The sequence below is a fragment of the Cajanus cajan genome, chromosome 8 (assembly GCF_000230855.2).
Source record: "Cajanus cajan strain Asha chromosome 8, NIPB_CcT2T_4, whole genome shotgun sequence".
Taxonomy (NCBI): Eukaryota; Viridiplantae; Streptophyta; class Magnoliopsida; order Fabales; family Fabaceae; genus Cajanus; species Cajanus cajan.
In genome coordinates this window covers 18,204,907-18,225,121 of record NC_138524.1, presented here as the reverse complement: position 1 = coordinate 18,225,121, position 20,215 = coordinate 18,204,907, and the positions used below count along the sequence as shown (strand labels likewise).

Genomic DNA, 20,215 nt, shown 5'->3' with positions numbered 1-20,215 from the left:
TTTCATTTTGTTATTATATTTCTTGCAAGATAAAAGGAACATGACAATGGAAGTTTATAGATTCTGGTCGAAGTAAACTTCTTGATTGACATAAGTGTTTACATTATATATAAATGGAATTTTTTGGGGATTACTTTATCTTTGTTAAAACTCAAATATCTTTATTCATGCTAAAATGTTATTATTACATGTTAATCAAATTCAACTTAACACTTTTTGAGTTTCTTTTAGTGGTTATATATATGGTTCCAAAATATACTTTCAATACAATATTTCTCATCAAATCAAATGTATTTAGCTTTGACGAATTATTGCTAGAGATAACAAGTGGCAAGAAAAAGAGAAAGTTATTCTATTCAAATGACTACAATAATCTTATTGGATATGTGAGAAACAACTTCATTTTCTTTTAATATAATCAAGTAGTAGATAACATTGTTATAAAATGTTTCAGGCATGGAGATTCTCGAAAGAGGGAAATCCAACACAATTTATTGATGTTAGTTTGGAGGATTCGTGCATTCTATATGAGTCTAGGCATTGCATTAATATTAGTATTTTATGTGTGCAACATCATCCTAATGATAGGAAAAAACATGGCATCATTGTTGAGTAACGAAAATGCGTTGCCTTTGTCAAAGGATCCTGGCTACTTAATCAATGACCTCTCAACTAAAAAAGAATCTTCTTCTAAGAACTTTACATACTTTTCTATTAATGATGTAATTATCTCCATATTGTAAACAGACAAAATTACTTTATTTACCTACATATTATGTGTCAATGATGTCACTATCACATTACGGCTTATTTAGCATTAGTCAATCACCAATGTTATACTCCAACCTAATTGAGCATGCATCAATCTTTAATGTTATAAATGAACCTTGGACAATCATCAATATAATACTTCAATTTAATTAAACCTTGATCATTTCCTAATGTTAAAGTTCAGTCTAATTGGCACTTGGTAAATCATTATTGAACTATTATGTACCAAAATTTAGAATCGTAAGTTATTATTGTTAATATCTAAATTTATAAATAATAACAATAATAATAGTACTTATATATTATAAATAATATTATTGTCTTTTACCTATATGATAGGTACAAGTTAAATGTCTTTATTTATAAAAAAATATATACTTTATTCTCAGACTTTTTTATGTTAACTTTTTTAAATAAAAATATAAAAGATTATACAGTAAAAGAAAATATATTTATTATGTTATTTAATTTTATTTATGTTTTTAATAACGTGAAATATTTTTTAATACATTCAATTTTATTTTAATATATAACTTAAATAAGTTTTTAATCCTTCAAGAATGAATGAGTTTTGATTTTGATTTCCATAAATTTTTTATTTTATTTTCCATCCTTCTAAAATATGTAAGTATTTATTCTTGGTATAATGTATGAAACATCTCATTTAAAAAAAATAAATTAGAATAATTAGAATATTATAAGGGAAATATTTTGTTAATAAAATAAAAGGAAAAACATAAATTAGAAGATTTTAGGCTAGATTCTAGGCCCAACTTGGAGGCTAATTAAAAAGAAGAAAGAAGGAAAAAGATTAGGTTATCGTGCTCGTCATCTGAAACCTAGAGCACTCGTAAGAGGAAACTTAGAAAGGAAGGCATAAATTAGCGATCGAAGTTAGGAAGCACATTATTCTACATGATCATCACACCAAGTATGGGGAGTGAGATTGTCAAATCTGTTGGACATATATGAGGGATAAGGGTAGAATGAGGATGCCTAAGTCCCGTAGGTTGTTGAATTTGGTTTGTGTGACTAGTTACTTATGAATGAACTGATGCTTTATTCTTTTATATTAGTGTTGATTGACGATGAATTGAGTTGTTGGTATAAATTGATGTATTTGTAGATTAAGGTATATTGTATGAACTTAAGAAGTTTGATGGATTGAATGAGTTGCATGATTTGATGGTATTATTATTATTGTTATTATTATTAATATTATTATTATTATTATTATTATTTGAGTGTAGATAATCTAATTGAAAAATTAGATGATGAATTGAAATAATTGATGTGTCTCTATGAAAATTTGAAGAAAGAAATCGTGCAAATTGTGAGTGTGTGAGGAGCAGATTCTATGACTACGTGAGTTTAAGGAGGATCATGTCAGGCATTGAGCTACTAGAGAGGTCCCACACCTTTTGACGCTCGACATGAGGTGTTGCACTCAATGCTATTTGACATTGATTTTTCGAGGAAGTGATGTCGAGCGTGGCTCATTCCATGCCAAGGGAGACCAAGATAGAGAGGTTCCAAACCTCGCAATGTTGGGTGTGGGTTTGGCAGAGAGCTCCTTGACCTCATTGCGTTAGGTGTAAGTCAAACTTGGCTAGGAGCCACACCTTTTCTTTAAATAATTATTTAATACATTTTAAAGGATAATTATGGAGTCGAAAGGAGATACTAAAACTAAGAATTAAGAGAAGTAATTGATGAATAATGTTGTAGAAATTATATATGCATTACCATTGTTGTTTGAAGAATCTATCTTGATAAGTAATGAATATTGTAATAATATATAAATATATATAGTAATGGGTAATGATGTGTAAGATTATGAAATATGTTATACTAATATCTATGATGATGTATGAAGAGATATATTGAAATACCATTGAATGATTATGATGGATTGTGCGATGACATTTGATAGGCTAATATGATGATGTTGTATGAGGATCGACTTGTTTTGGAATTTTATTAAATTGATGTGTTGAATGGTACGGTTGATATGTGATGATGTGTGTTGTAATGGATATAATAAGGATGGATTATTAAGATGTGATGATGCTTATTATGATGTGTACTTTGATGAGATAAGATGAATATGTCCACTGTTGTGGATTGACACTTGATGAAATGAGTTATGCATATTGTATGTTGCAACGTATATATTGAGTTCATGCATTCATGTTTGTTTCATGGGATAATGTGAGTTTATGCAGGTGGGATATCATAGTTCATCTACTTGTGTCCTAAGGGTGTTATGGTGGTGAAACCTCTAAGGGAATGGGAACACCCTAATAGACATCTCCTAATTGAGTTGGTTCAAGAGATCACTATTAATGGATGGTCCCTACACTATTCTATGCATAGGGTGGTTTTGTTCCATTACTCCTAGGTTATTCTATATTCTTAATGATGATTAGGAACATTGCGCAAGTCTTAATTATGATTGAGATATATTATATGACTTGATGGATGCAAATGATGAATGAATGCATATAGATGATTATGGTGGATGTATGGGAGGATGCTTATATGTGTGTGAAACGTGATTGATTTTATAGTTGTGTGTATCTACCTTTGTACCTTATATATGTGTGCAAATGAGATTTATTCTCATTTACTATGTTTGTATGTTTGTGTTTGGATTAAACTCCACCTATAGGACTAGTATAGGTACAAGAAGATGTGTTTAACGAGCATAAAGATGAGTCTTGTTGTGATTAATGTGACATCGAGGTAAAGATTAGTTTCATATTTTAATGAATTTCATTTGGACCATAACTCTTTTTGTTTATGTTGTTGGGATTTTGTTATAAAGGGTGGTTTATGCCTTATTTTAATTTTGTATGTTGTTTACTACATTATCTAATAAAGTTGTTGGAATAGATTCTTTTATTGAATATTGATGCTTAGAAATTTTTTTATGAAAGGTTTTTAATTTATTTTCTTAATTATTTATTTTTTTTGTTTAATAATTCAAAATAAAAGGGTGTCACAAAGTATTTACTGACATTATCAATGACTAATCACTATCAGAACTTGCTAGACCTTCTTTAACATGATCTACTCTCCCAACAACTTTTTTTCATCACAAGAAGGCTAATGGGTATTTTGATGAATTTGCACAAAAAATTTGGACAACCGTAAGAAAATTCTCAATTTTTTTAATATTATAATTAAAATTCTAAGCATAACATAAAGCTTCTACGATTCTTGGCAATTGAGTTTTCGTTGGAAATGAGGCTCTGGTTCTAAAAGATATATTTAAAAATATATTTAGATAGAATTAAAAAAATTGAAGCTATAACAATATAAAGTATGTCCGAATCATCGAAATTTATGTAGACTTACAAAAATAATTTTTTGAATAATTAAGAAATAGAACTTGACGAAAATGAGGATGTTACAAGTGATGATGACATAATCAAATATATATATATATATATATATATATATATATATATATATATATAAAAGTTTGGTTGAGATTGGATTGATTTTAAAAATCAAATCCGACATCCAATAAAAATCTTTTGAGTTTTTAGATTTTAGTTTTTTTTAATATTTGGTTTTCAATTTTTGCTGAGTTGGAATAATATTGCATTCATAATTTTTTTAGCAAGAGTGTTAAATTTTAAAAAAAATGTGATTTTTTTTTCAAAATAATTTAAAATTATTTTTAAATGTAAAATCTTTTTAACATTTTAAAATAAATAACAAGATTACATTTACATAATTTTATAATAATGTTAATATACATGTATCTTAAAATTACTTACTGTGTGTTTGGATTGCGGTTTACGAAATGAATTTCAGTTCAATTTAATTTTAGAAACTGAAGTTTAACTAAAAGTGTTTTTAATGTAACTTAATTTATGTTTTGATTATTTTTATTTTAAAAGTACTTTTTTTTTATCAAACTGAAACTTGTTTGTATAATTTAATTAAAAGTACATTCAAATATATAATTATTAAGATGAATATGAATTTTATAATGTAATGTTAATATTATTCTGTTCATTATGTTTTAAATATATTTGAATAGATTGTATGTTACTATTATTATTATCATTACTTTTTTATATAAAAATATGATGATGATATTATAAATTGAAAGTAATACATCTGAATATATATATATATATATATATATATATATATATATATAATATTAATTAATCAAGATGCAACCGATCAGGGATTGCTTCCCGTTATTATTAGAAAAAGTCTGCAATTACTATTAGAATAATAGTTGATTTAATGAAATTATTGATCCATGCATTCAATTAAATGTGTATTTTAATTTAAATATAAACGTGTATAATATATATATATATATATATATATATATATATATATATATATATATATATATAATTTTAATTAACCAAGATGCAATAAAAATCTCACCGGTCACGGATTGCTTCCCGCGCGTTATTATATATAAAAAAAAGTATGCAATTAGAATAATATTTGGTTTAATGAAATTATCGATCCATGCATTTAATTAAGCGCGTATTTTAATTTAAATATAAATTGTGCAGTTAATGTTTTCAATTCTCATTTAATTAACGTGTACTTTAATTTAATTATAAATCATATATGCATTGAATGTTATCAATTCTCGTAAAAGTTTCAATCCATAACTTCATATTCAACGGAAGTTTTGATTAAAATGTCATCCAACTCAATATAAAATAAAAATAGCTAAAAAATTTAACACATCATTCGATGAAGAGTAAAACACTTAATATTTCTAATGAAACTAATATCAAATAGTATATCATATTGTAATAAAATTTATCACTTTATAATTTAATAATAATCAATTTAATATATATATATATATATATATGTAATTGTTTTGAACAATTCAAAATTGGGCCCTACGACTGATCTCTTATTATCCTTGGGGTGCCCTGGTGTATGGTTCACGTTTCTACCCTATCTTGACGGCAATGTAACTATTGGAATTTGGAAAGGACTTTTTGAGTCGACCATTCACATTGCTTCGCAACTTTAGGATTTATGAAGGACTTGCATTATTAGTACGTGTCAATTGATGCAACACTTAAAAAGACCAAGTGAAAATGGAAGTTGGATTATATAGTGTGGACGAAACAGAAAGGAAACTCAATATCTACCCATAAAAGTATTGTGTATGATTGAGTAAATCAAATCACACAGTTTAACAACCAATGTCACATAAAAGTATTGTGTATGATTGAGTAAAACTCAATACTCCTTAGTAGCCTCGTCATCTTGTCACTCACGTCTAACAACCAATGTGTGGGAAATAGTTTTACCTAAGGCCTTCAATATGCACCAAAATGTTCCAGTATGGAATCCCTTCTAAGAAGACCTAGCAGCTATTTCAATCTAGAATATTCAATGAGTGTAACTTAACCCGCAAGCTTGGGAGTCTCCTACTATATAATTCAAGTCCATGTTTGAGATCAAAATCCCTTATCTCTTGCCCCAAATATGCAAGTGACATTATACACTTATTATTCTTAAATAGTATTGCAAATCACAACATTTTCTCTTGCCCCAAATATGCAAGTGACATTATACACTTATTATTCTTAAATAGTATTGCAAATCACAACATTTATGATTGTTTTAAGTACATATTGTTGATACTATACAATCCCGCAAATTGTAGCGTCTTTGTAGCCTATATATATCATGAAACATCTCCAAAATGTCAAAACACATTACCAACCATAAAATTGTTGATCTACCATTGAATGCAACATCTTCACAATACACATAGCAAAGTCTCATTCAAATACCAAAACACAATATTATGTTGAAGTTTTGACAACTCGGACGATATAATATGAATCAGTCAAGATATCGACGATAATAAACTCATCCCAATGGAAGGCATGAACACCTAGTGATAGATCCAGGAATTTTAAGTAGTTGGGACAATATTTATATACAAATTTTGTAGTAATAAACTTATAATTTCACATTTTTAAAATAAAAATATACATTTTAATTGTTCTATACAAGATTTCAAATTCTAAAAATATTGAATAATTTTTTCATTTTTCAACATCTTCAAAATTATTTTTCTTTATATAAGTAACAAAACAATCATTTAACCATTCATTTCTCATATTAAAACTTTGTCTGTTTTTAAAAAAAGTATAATATAAAATTAAATAAACAATCATCTTTTAATTAAGTTTACTTAGCTATAATTGACATGACATGCCGTGCACACATACATATAAATTTACTAATTCACAATTACTTATTTTTTTTTAAAAAGAATAAGTTAACAAGTTACATTTAAATGCATTTTAAAAAATATTATGACTATAACATGCTAATATACTCTTTTTAAAAAAGAAGAAGATATATTTTAACAAATTGCATATATATTTGATAACTTACATTTATTTATTTTAAAAAAAAATTAAGTTAATAAACTACACTCAGAGGTATGTTTTTAAAAGAAAAATATACTTCAAAAATAATATATTGATTTTAACATTTTTTTTACAACATAAAAGACAATAAAATACTTAATTTTTAACATAATAAATAATATATTTTATTATAATATATTAAGAAAATAATTAACATAAAAAACTTAATAAAAACATTTACCCCCACTTCAACCAAGTGGCATCCGATCCTACGAACACTCTTACTTTATTGTTTTCAAAATCGAGCAAATAAAGCTCATTTATAATTTTTTTTTTGCAGTAAAATTACTGGAAATACAGATTTTTATTTTTACTTTTCATATAATTGCACGTGTCTCTGTCGGACACGACCAACTTTTGAAAACAACTAAGGACTTGCCTAACAACTTTTAATTAATTTTATCATAAAATTTAAATTTTATTTTAAATATATCTTTTATTTTACATGATTGTTATATTTAATTTTAACTGTGAATACATAAAAAGAAAAATAGAATTAACAATTAAAAGATATAATTTTTTACATAAATTAACTTTAAAAATTAATAATTATTACTTATAATTATAATTAAAAATTATAGTTTATTACTTATAATTAGGACTACCACACTAGCTTGTGCATTTTTCTGTCCTGAAATGTAGAAAATAGATGTAAATCCAAATAGACATTACAAGTCAGAATAGGGTGTTTGTACCCTTTGTCTTCATATTAAATACTCCTACACTCTCCACTAAAGACCATATTTCCTCCACAGTTGTGTGCTTCTTGCAAAGATCCATGAACACAAAATGACCATTCCACTACCTTTCATGCTTGTTATTATGCTTGCCCTTTTCTTCATATCTAAAATTTCCTCCGAAACTTACACCCTCACCCAGTTTCAGTCACTTCCCAGTGGAACCAGAACCACCTTGGTATCCAAAGATGGAACCTTCGAGTTGGGTTTCTTCAGCCCAGGTAGTTCCACAAACCGCTACCTAGGAATCTGGTTCAAAAACATCCCACTAAAAACCGTCGTTTGGGTCGCCAACCGTGACAACCCGATCAACAGCAACACTACCAAGTTAACCATAACCAAAGAAGGAAACCTGGCACTCCTCACCGAAAACGACACCGTTCACTGGTCAACAAACGCAAGAGCAAAAGCGATCAACGTCAACGTTGTAGCACAACTCTTGGATTCAGGCAACTTGGTCCTAAGAGACGAGAAAGACAACTATTCTCAAAACTTGTTGTGGCAAAGCTTCGACCATCCTTCGGACACGCTTTTACCAGGAATGAAACTAGGATGGGAAGTAACAAAGGATGTTAATCTCAACAGGTACCTCACTGCATGGAACAACTGGGAAGACCCATCTTCGAGTCTCTTCACTTATGGCTTCTCGTTAAGCAATATTCCTGAAACGCAGATATTGAATGGCTCATCAATGCTCTACAGAAGTGGCCCTTACAATGGCGTTCGATTGAGCGCTGTACCCTCGTTGAGGCACCGTCCAATGTTCAATTACGATTACGATTGCGACATGACCGACACCAACGAGTGTTATTACCAATTCAAACCCTGGAATAACTCACTGATTTCCAGAATGACCCTCAACCAAACCGTTTACGCTCTCCAGCAATTGTTTTGGGTGGAAACAACTCAAGAGTGGAACTTGTCTTCAACTATTCCGAGAGATGACTGTGACAACTACAAGCGATGTGGCGCTTTCGGGATCTGCGCCGTGATGGATAACTCTAAGTCTCCATCGTGCGAGTGCTTGAGTGGGTTTGAGCCAAAATCGCCGCAAAACTGGGTTGCGGGAAATTGGAGTGAAGGGTGCGTGCGTAGTAGCAAAAGATGGAGGTGTAGGGAGACAAACAGTGACGGTTTCGTCGTGCTGCGTAACGTGAAGGTCCCAGACACAAGAACATGTTGGATTAATAGAAGCATGACACTCGAGGAATGTAAGGTGAAGTGCTGGGAAAATTGTTCGTGTACGGCTTATGCTAACTCAGCAATCGTTGGAAAGGGAAGTGGTTGTATCCTATGGTTCGGGGATTTATTGGACATGAAACAGCTTCCGGATACAGCGCAAGATCTGTATGTTAGATTGGATATCTCCCAAATGGGTACGAGATTCTTGTTTCCCATCTCAGTGGTTTTGGTTAGACTAATATTTCTAGCCCTTATTTTAGCAAAAAACAAATTTGAGAATAAATTTGATCAATTTTGCAAAAGGGTATTTTAAGAATTAATTTAATGTAAGAAAAACTTTAAGAGGGGTGTTTGGAATATCGAAAGTTTTTACTTTTTCAGAAATCTGACTAAAGATGTAAGTTTTCACTTTTGATTTGTCTGTTATGCAAAAGACAACATTTTTAAGAAATATTATTTTTTCCGAATGATTTTTGTACAGGTTTTCAACTTTTCACGAAATATTTATGTGGAAAAAGTGGAAAATTATCTTTTCAAGATAAAAGTAAAGTTTTAATGTGATAAAAAATATTATGTTATCTTTATTTTCTTATTTAATACAATAAAAAATTTAATTCTTAATTAACATTTAAAAATACTCTTAAAAATATTTATAACTAATAAAAAAATTTTCATGATTTCTAGAGAATTATGAAAGGGTTTGTCATATACCAAACATGTTCTAAGATATTTAGTCTAATAAGAATATTCTAAAAAATAAAGCAATCTTTTTTAAACTTTGAGGGTAACACACTTGACAAAAGAAATTAATGAAACTAAACTTCTAATTTAAGCATTTTGGTTAAAGGGAACTATTATATATTTAAATATAATTTTAGTCACTTAATTATGAGATAAATTTGATTTAGCTCTTTCAAAATTAAATTTTTAAAATTTGAGTAGAAAAATTAAAATGTTTTTTTTAATAAAAATTACTAGATTAAAAATAATCAATTTTAAATTTAAAGGAGTAAAATTAAATTATCTTAAATTTGAGTCACTAACAACCTATGAGCCATTATTATATATTAAATTGATTCTGCCTCATAATGTTTTTTTTTGTCATTTTTTTCCAACTGTATTGACTATTGATAATTTATTTTGATTCGTTTCTCTGTCAAGCGAATCGAGAAGCAAAAGTTAGTTCGGCGAAAATGGTGATTATGGTCACAAGCATCATCTCATCTGTTATTACTATGCTTGTAATTTTAGCCTTCATTTACAGGAGAAGGAAAGCCAAAGGTAACATTTCTCGTCTCATTTATTCTGTTTTAAAGTCGGTTGGATTAAATTGAATTGAGTTAAGTTTATATATTTTAATCTAGATAAATATAATAAAATTGAATTGAGTTGAATTTGTATGATTTTATAAATAATCTAATTTAATTTAACTATTATTAAGTTGGATCGAAATGGATAATTGGATTGATTAATTGAAATATTAATATACTTTTAAAATTTTGAAAAATAAAAAATTAGTAATTTAAATTCTAATAATTAAATATTTCATTCTCAACTATTAATAATAAATACAATAACATGTGCGAAATGATATACTTTTCATACACTACAACACTAACAATACTATTTGGCGGTGGTGTTGGATGTCAAGATCCATTTCTTTTCGTTACATTATTCTATACTTATCGTCCTTTTTATTTATATTATATCACTCTCGTGTGATTATAATAAAGATTATATAAAATTAATTTATTTTTCCGTTGACCATCTTTTACATTGTTTTTGGATAAGAAATTACTCAAATTCCAAAATATGTATGGAAGTGCTATTACAAGCATATTTGTATAAATTACTTTATATTTACTTGTTTTCTCGTATGATCGTCTGAATGATTGATGGACGAATTTGAAATTCGTCACTTCTCGTGGTGGCAAATTATATATTAGCATTCTCATATATATATATATATATATATATATATATATATATATATATATATATATATATATATATATTCTGGTATAATTTTTATTAACTATTACATGTTTAATAACTTTATATTAAATGTGAGTTTTGTAAATTCAACTGTTAGATTAAAAGTTCTTATCACTTTATATGTTTATATCAAATTTTGTTGAAATTGAACAACAACTTGAAGGTAATCAAAATATTCATATTTTAGTATATTTTGAAATGTATATATTACATCAATTTTGTTTTATAAGAACGAAGTATCAAGTCATCTTGGATTAATATAAAATTTTGTATATATGATCTAAGAGTAAAGAACTTTCAATCTAACAGTTAGATTTACAAACTTCACATTTAATATAAAGTTATTGAGCGGTGTAATACTTAGTAAAAGTTACACATGTGTAATTATAACCATATATATATATATATATAGGAATGCTAATATACTCCCACCTATTTTTTAGTTGAAGACAAAAAATTCACTCATTTATTTTGATTTGGTTAATTTATATAAATGATATTATAGTAATTTAATTTAATTTTAAATAAAAATAAATATTTTCTCTCTCTTATTAACTTCGTTCTCTAAGTCATTTTTCTCTCCTATTAAATTTTTTCTCCAACCCATTTCTCTTTCCTATTAAATTCTTTCTCTAACTCATTTATCTCTCTCCTATTAAATTTCTTCTTTAACTCATTTCTCTCTCATCTCTCATGATGTCTTCCCTTTCTCTATGAATAAATAAAAAATTAGTTAATAGAAAAAAAAAAGAAATAAATTGGAGAATGAAGTTAATAAGAGAGAAAAAATGTTTTATTTTTTAAAATTAAATTAAATTACTATAATATCCTTTGTACAAATTAACCAAATTAAAAGAAATGAGTGGTTTTCTTGTCCTAAAATTTTGGTGCAGGTTGCTAACATACTCCAACTAAAAAATAGGTGGGAGCATATTATCATTCCTATATATATATATATATATATATATATATATAGAGAGAGAGAGAGAGAGAGAGAGGAGGGTTCAAATGACACCGGTGTAACTTTTATTAAGTGTTACACTGCTCAATAACTTTATATTAAATGTGAATTTTGTAAATCTAACCATTAGATTGAAAGTTCTTTACTCTTAGATCATATATACAAAATTTTATATTAATCCTAGATGATTTGATATTTCATTTTTATAAAACAAAATTGACGTAATATATTCATTTCAAAATATACTAAAATATGAACACTTTGATTATTTTTAAGTTGTTGTTCAATTTTAACAAACTTTGATATACACGTATAAAGTGATATGAATTTTCAATTTACACTACTAGAATTTCTCTTATTATATGCGACTTTTCCTGCAAATTTTTATGAAAAATTCGTAGGAAACGTTGTTCTTACAAATTTTTCTGCGAAATTTTATTTGTAGGTAATACCTTCATGGATAATATATTTTTGCAAATTTTAAAATTCGCAGGAATTTTTCCTGCAAAATTTCTTACAAAAAAATTCGCAAGAAAGTTTCTGCAAAAAAAAATTGCAGGAAACTTTCCTGCGAATATTTTCACAAGAAATTCTGCAGAAATATTTCTTACGAAAAAAATTAAAGAAATTACTATAAATAATTATTCAATTTTCAAATGTTCACAATGAATTCATTCGAAGCATTTGTTTCCATGCCTCCAACATATGATACATAATCTTTTAAATTCTAAGATTGTAGATTATAAGCCTAACACTCAACCATATAAATCAACTTGTTATTAGGTAAGTATTGTCCCAACTTATATACTTTTTAATTATTTTATTTTCAATCGATGTGGGGACTTGAATTTTTTTTAAAATATTAAACTTATAAATTTAATTTTTTTTAATTTTTCCTACGGATTAAAATTTGCAGGAAAATCGGTAGGAAAAGTTACCTGCAAATTTTTTTTACCATTTAGTAAACATTACTTGCGAATTTATTTTTGCAAGAAAATCTGCAAGAAACAAAATAAAATTCTTACAATATTTTCTGCAAATTTTTACCATGGAAAAAAATTTCATGATTATTAAAATTGTAGCAAAATTTGTAAGAAATATTTGTAAATTATTTTTCGCAAATAAATTTGCAAAAAAAATTTGCGAATATTTTTTTGCAGGAAAATTCGCAGGAAAATGACACTTTTCTAGTAGTGCTAAGAGTTGAATTTACAAAATTCATAATTATTATAAAACTATTAAGCGATGTAGTACTTAGTAAAAGTTACACCGGTATAATTATAACCCTATATATATATATATATATATATATATATATATATATATATATATATATATATATATATATATATATATATACATGCGAAATTATTAGACTAATTGTTTTCACAGTGTCAGGTACTAATTATTATTAAAAAAACGAAAAATAAAATAAATTAAGGTAATATTTTCTAATCAAATAAGTATTAATTTTTTTTCGATGGATATCATTGCTCTATCACCCACTACAACAAAAATTGTTTTTAACAACAATTGTTTAATGACAATAATTTAATTGTCGCTATTTAATTATATAATAAAAATATTAATGGCTAATATATAATAGCCACTAAAAGTGTATTTATATTACACTAAAGTTTACTATTAGCGACAATTATTTATTGAAAAAAACTAGTCTCAAATCGATTAGAGATAAGATAATTAAATAGTATATAAGTGAGTAATAACTATCACCTTATAAGTTGATTTATAAGGTTGAGTTAGACTCTTAATTCACTATAATAAATTAGTATCAAATCACCCACTATTACCAAGTTCAATAGTGCTATAAAACAATTAGAGAACAACTTTCACCTTATAAATCTCACATCTCTTAAGAGATAAGACAATTAAAAAAATAAATTAAAAAATATATAAATAGAAGACAACCCTCATCTTACAAATCTCACATCGACTAGAGATAAAAAAAAGAGTATATAAGTTATGAATTTAGAAAAGAAAATTATAGGAATAAATTATTTAAAGTTTTACTAGCAAAAGATAAAAGTCACTAAATGGATGGAAAGGAGACAATTGAAAAAATAACTTTTAATAACCTTTAAAATGGCTACTAAAATTGCCACTAAAAAAATAATAGTTTTCCCGATAATTTAGTAGGTCTTTACCAACATTTTATATAAATGCCGGTAATAGTATTAGCAACACTGGATACACCAGCCATTATTTAAATGCTGGTAAAAAAAATAATGACCATTTATATGGTCGCTAAAGAATAAATTAATTGCCACAAAAACCTAATTTTAGTGTAGTGACCATTCAAATAATATGTTTTTCTTGCATGTTAAGGGGCAAACCATTGTTTCTTTTATATTTTTTTTTTATTTTGGAAATATTAGTTTATTATGAAAAACATGTAACCAATTAACATGAAACATATATTAGTAGTAAAAGTTGGACTAATATGCACATGATTTTAAGTTCAAGTTTTATTATTATTGTTATGATTTTTATGAATAAAAAATATATATAAAGAATACAGCATATAGGATCAGATTTATAACATGGGTGTTAAATATTGTCATCAACCTTGTTTATTTGAGAGGAAACAGATATCGTCAAGACAAAAGTAGAAAGAAATGATAGCAACCAAGAAGATTTGGAACTACCTTTGTATGACTTTGATACAATAGCATGTTCCACTAATGACTTCTCAAGAGACAACAAGCTTGGACAAGGCGGTTTTGGTCCAGTATACAAAGTATGTATGCAAAATGTTTATTTAGTAGTTAAAATCAGGGTACATAGCTCAACATTCTTTTATCACTATTTATCTTTCTTGGTAAATATATTTCTTTTAAGGGCACACTACCAAATGGAAGAGATATTGCAGTTAAAAGACTTTCACAGTCATCTACACAGGGATTAATAGAATTTAAGAACGAGGTTATATTTTGTTCAAAACTTCAACATCGAAATCTTGTTAAGGTCCTTGGTTGTTGCATTGAAGAGCAAGAGAAATTACTTATCTATGAGTACATGTCTAATAAAAGCTTAGACTTCTTTCTTTTTGGTTAGTGTTTTTACTTATATAATTATTTAAAAATTCATTTAATTCTTATATTTATTGATTAATGAAGATGACATATATAAATATATAATTTTACAGATTATTCTCAAAGCAAACTTCTAGATTGGTCCAAGCGATTTAACATTATAAACGGAATTGCTAGAGGACTTCTTTACCTTCACCAAGATTCTAGATTGAGGATCATACATAGAGATTTAAAAGCAAGTAATATTTTGCTAGATGATGACATGAATCCAAAAATATCTGATTTTGGATTAGCTCGAATGTGTGGAGGTGATCAGATTGAAGGAAGTACAAGTAGAGTTGTTGGTACACAGTAAGTATCTTTACTTGTAATAATATTAAAAAAAGCATACAAATCAAATGCCAAAATAATTCAGTTGTAATGAATACTTTCAGTGGTTATATGGCACCTGAATATGCAATTGATGGAGTATTCTCCATCAAATCTGACGTATATAGCTTTGGCGTTTTACTACTCGAGGTTTTAAGCGGAAAGAAAAACAAAGGGCTTTCCTACCCTGACCGAAGCTACAATCTTATTGGACATGTGAGTAACAAAATTAATTTCAACTTTCTAGTAATCAAGTGGTTGTTAATAATTGCTATAAATTATTGTAGGCATGGAGTTTATGGAAAGAGAGCATCCCAATGGAATTCATTGATAGTTGCTTGGGAGACTCATACGTCGTATCTGAAGCCATACGTTGCATTCATATTGGTCTTTTATGTGTGCAATATCAATCTGATGATAGACCAAATATGACATCTATAATGACCATGTTAACTAGTGAAAGTGCTTTACCACAACCAAAAGAGCCACTTTTCTTAAATAAAATGGTTTCACTTGAGGAGGATTTTGGGCAAAACATGCATTATTCAACCAATGAAGTAACCATCTCAAAGTTGGAACCAAGATAAAGAAATTGTTTTATTTCTTACCAATCAGATTAATGATAAATGGGCTTTGTAATATCCTAATTGTAATATCAATCTCGAATCTTAGCATTATAGTGTCTGATAACTTCAAACATATTTGTAGCCAGTTTAGGCTCAACAAGTTCAATCACATGCACATTTCATTTTACTTATTTCTGTTGACTTATGTTTGCCAAAGCTCTTGTTTTATTGTAGTTATCTTATTGTTAACTACTTTGAGTTATTTAATTAATGTATGTTTTAAAAAAATTATTTGAATATTTTATTTATTATATTAATTAAAAATTAACAAATCATATTTTTCTTCAATTATGTTCTCAATCCTTTATTTATTTATATATAATTAATTGAACATATTTTGAACATGGTGAATGCTTTAAGTAATAAAGATAATTTTGGGGAGAAATAGTGACTTCTGGTAAAAAGTAAAACTTATAAGTATAAAGCCAAGTTAGTGAGTGTAAGACATGTGTCAAATAAGCATTAGTTAGTTAAATTCATAGGCATGAAATGCCTTATATAAAAGTAGTTAAATAGTTCTTGTGGGCATTGAGCCACTTGGCAGGCCTAAATGGGCCTATAATTATTGTCCCCAAGTTGATGTTTCTTTAATTAATAAAAGCAAAAATAGTTTAAGGATTTAATTATTCTCTAGAATAGATGCCCTAAGTTGGTACTTTGGTAAAAACAACACTAACTTAAGAGTTTAAACATTCTCTAAGATAATTTCTCCCAAATCAATATCACTATGATACTTACTCCCAAATTGATATTTTTTTGGTAAAAGCCACACTAACTTAGAGGTTAAGGCATCCTCTATGTCACAAATTCAAGTTGAGTGTTCAAGGCACGAATTGAGTTAACAAGAAATTGAACTAATTGCCCATGAGGTGAAGTCGAGTTGAACGCTCAAAGTGTTAGGTCAAGCTAAATTTTTAAGGAAGGAAGTTGAACTGGGTGTTTAAGGAAGGATGTTAAATTAAGTGTTGAAGGTGTAATGCTTATCTAATTAATTAAGGCGTTAAGATGTACTAATTGTTCAAGCAGGGAGGCCAAATTGAATTAAGGCATTAAGTTGAAACGATTGTTCAAAGCACAATATCGAGCTGAATGCCTAAAACATTAAGATGAAGTGAGTTCTAAAGGAGTGAAGTTGTCATGAATACTTTAATGTGAATTGAGTGCTAAGGCATGAATTCAAGCTAAATGCTTAAGGCATTAAGCTAAACTTAGTGCTTTCAAGATGCGAAGCTAAGTTGAATGCTTAAAGTTGAATTGAGTGCTCAAGGTGTAAAGCCGATCTAAGTGCTTAAAGCATTAAGTTGAACTAGGTTCTCAAGGCGCAAGATCAAGATGAATGCTTAAAACTGAAATCAATGCTCAAGATACAATGCCGAGCTAGACACCTTAGGTTGATCTAAGTGCTTAGGGCACGAAGACAAGGTTCTAAGTTGAGTGCTCAAAGCATAAGTATGAGTTAAGCACCCAAGACATAAAATGGAATTGATTGCTTAACACACCAAGTTACATTGAGTGCTGAAGGCATGAAGCTAGGCTAAATGCTTAAGGAATTGAGTTGAATTAAAGGCTAAAGATGCAAAGTCAAGCTAAATGCTTAAAGTTGAATTGAGTGTGCATGCACCTAAGTTGAACACTTAATAATAATATCATATTCTTCCTTGCATATTGTTATCTCGAATTGCTTTTGTTTGTGCTTCAAACCCTAATTAGCGACTTAATATTGGATCTCAGCTAGGGTGATGACTTTCTTTTGAAGCCTCATGATGTCATCTTGATACACTTTAAAAAACAAAACAAAAACAAAGAAACAAAGAAAAATGGGGTTATAAATTGCATGTGTGTCTAAAACTTTGAATTTTTTTTCAAAAGTAATTAACTATTTTCCAAATAGATAAGATCCTTCATAAATAAATGGAGAGATTGGGAGTGATTTCATACAAGTATTTTATATTGATTCACCCTATAACTTAGAATTATGTCTAATTTCTTCATAGTTGAAGGATTTCCACTACTCAAAATAAGTCTACAACTATTCTCTAACTTCTATAGGCTTTATGAAAACAATCTCAACTTGAGATCACTACAAAAATGTTGTAGTTTAGAGTAGGCCAAAATTTGACACTAAATCATAAAAATTAATGTAATATTGTCGGTTATTCATCGATTTTTTGGTTGACGTTAAATAAGTTGACACAATTTTTTTGTGACGGCTAAGCCGTCGATAATAAATTTATTTATTTTAATTTTTTATTATCGATTAAGCCGACACTACGTCGACACAATTTTTTTTTTCTTCATCTTCTTTTTTGAGCTTATCATTTATTAGTTCGTATTTTTAACATTCGTTCTAATTTTAACATTCTTGGTATTTGATCTGTGAACCTTGAAGTCTTAAGTGAACTTGATAACCAAGTGCACCACAACACATTATGCGTATATAACTTTGAAAAAATTATCTTTATCTCTTTCAAATCACGTATACTGTCGAAAAAGTCAACGTTATTTAAGATGTAGCGTCGACTTTTTTGACACTAAATTTATTTTAAGTTTGGCGTTTGAAAAACTGACGCTATTTCTTTATATATTGTTGATTTTTCTGACACTAATTTAAAGAATAGTGTTGGCTTTTCCGACACTAATTTAAAGAATAGCGTCGACTTTTCCGACAGTAAACTTAATTTAAATTTAGTGTCGAAAAAGCTGATACTACATCTTAAAATAATGTTGACTTTTTCGACAATATTTGCGTCAGCTATTAGCCGACACTTATTTTTCGTAGCTATTTTAGCGTTTTCTTGTAGTGGATTGTGATAGCCAAGTACTCTTTCTTATAAAGTCTTTTCAAACTCTTTCCAACAAAGTTAGGTGCTTGAAGTGTTTAACTCACTGAGGATGAGGGTAACAATTACAAACATAGTACACTAAAAAATCACTAAAAAAATAAGTGACTTTGAGAGATCATCTAGAGATCGTTCGTGGCACCTTTTCTAGGAGTTTGAATATTAATATGTAATTTACTAATTTAATTAATTTTCTAACTATGTTCAATAATCAAAATGCGAAATATAAGTAAAGCATTTTGAAAGCGATAAAAAGATGATTGAATACATTAAAAAATTTTGTGCCTTGTCTACCGTCTAAATACATCAAAGGGGGAAAGAATAGACAGAGTAGTCATTAAATTTCTACATATCCCAAGTGTACAACCCAACCCTAGTCTATCTACAGCTAAAATTAATCCTTGTAAGGATTCCTCCTCGTCTTCTTCTACAATATTGTCACCCTCACCGTTGGAAAAACAAACTTCCGATCTATTCCAATAACGGAAAAAGAAATCTACGTTGTGTGACAGGGTCAAACCATTGGAACGTAGAGTCATGGAGTTGAAGTAGAGGAATGGGACTTGGGAACTCTTACATAGCCTGGAGCAGGCAACTAGGTCAGAATCACAAGTAGATCTGCATGTCCGAGTCGTACGTGCGGTTCACTAGCTACTAACATAAAGGAAGAACATAGGGTGTCATGGAAAGTGGCATCCTCAATTAGAGAGTCGTGGACCTAATGGCCCTCTAAAATATTGATCGCAAGTCGAAGTATTGGCTAATAACATACCTCCATCGTCGCGTTTGAAACAAAATATAATAATGGGAGTGAGTTTCTCCATTCTCCTATAGGCTACATAGTACATACCAGAATACGTGAAACTTTCGGTTCAACAAACATATATACTAACCACTTTGCAGTGGGTCTAATCATGGACGCCACTCATAGGGTAATCCTAACAATTCATCTAAGTTTCATTCTCACTTTTGGCTCCTAATGCCTCTTGATCTCCTAGGTCACATAGGACTTGCGATAAGAATCATATCAACTGATGGTTGTACGTACATGGTACTCACATCAAGATGCTCTTGGTACGTATAAATGTGTTTAAGACATTTGTATTATATCACAATAGTAATAATAAATAGAGTTGTGATATCAAATTAAAACAACTAGATTCAAACAATTATCAACTCAATTAATTATGATTTTTAATAGTTTGAAGAAATAAATTTCGATATCTAAG

At 28.3% G+C, this 20,215-nt stretch overlaps 1 protein-coding gene across 3 annotated transcripts; it reads left to right on the top strand.

Moving 5' to 3' along the window:
* Positions 1 to 7,929: 7,929 nt before the first annotated feature.
* Positions 7,930 to 16,277, top strand: LOC109819026 (G-type lectin S-receptor-like serine/threonine-protein kinase At4g27290). 3 transcript variants are annotated; one of them, XM_020384601.3, is made up of 7 exons: positions 7,932 to 9,336; positions 10,304 to 10,423; positions 14,708 to 14,856; positions 14,958 to 15,168; positions 15,265 to 15,502; positions 15,586 to 15,736; positions 15,808 to 16,277. In XM_020384601.3, exons 1-7 carry the CDS (start codon positions 8,013 to 8,015, stop codon positions 16,105 to 16,107), a joined length of 2,493 nt encoding a protein of 830 aa, XP_020240190.1. In that variant the 5' UTR covers positions 7,932 to 8,012; the 3' UTR covers positions 16,108 to 16,277. The 3 variants fall into 3 exon arrangements, with proteins under 3 accessions (XP_082918606.1, XP_020240190.1, XP_020240191.1); XM_083062480.1 differs by lacking the exon at positions 15,808 to 16,277 and having other exon boundaries at positions 7,930 to 9,336; positions 15,567 to 15,735; XM_020384602.3 differs by lacking the exons at positions 14,708 to 14,856; positions 14,958 to 15,168.
* The last annotated feature ends 3,938 nt before the right edge of the window (positions 16,278 to 20,215 follow it).

Bases quoted from the DNA above. Each gene is read 5' to 3' on its own strand.
- LOC109819026 (XM_020384601.3), top strand. From the start codon at position 8,013: ATGACCATTCCACTACCTTTCATGCTTGTTATTATGCTTGCCCTTTTC. The intron at 10,424-14,707 runs GTAACATTTCTC...GAGAGGAAACAG, and splicing joins CAGGAGAAGGAAAGCCAAAG to ATATCGTCAAGACAAAAGTA. The intron at 15,169-15,264 runs GTTAGTGTTTTT...ATAATTTTACAG, and splicing joins CTTAGACTTCTTTCTTTTTG to ATTATTCTCAAAGCAAACTT.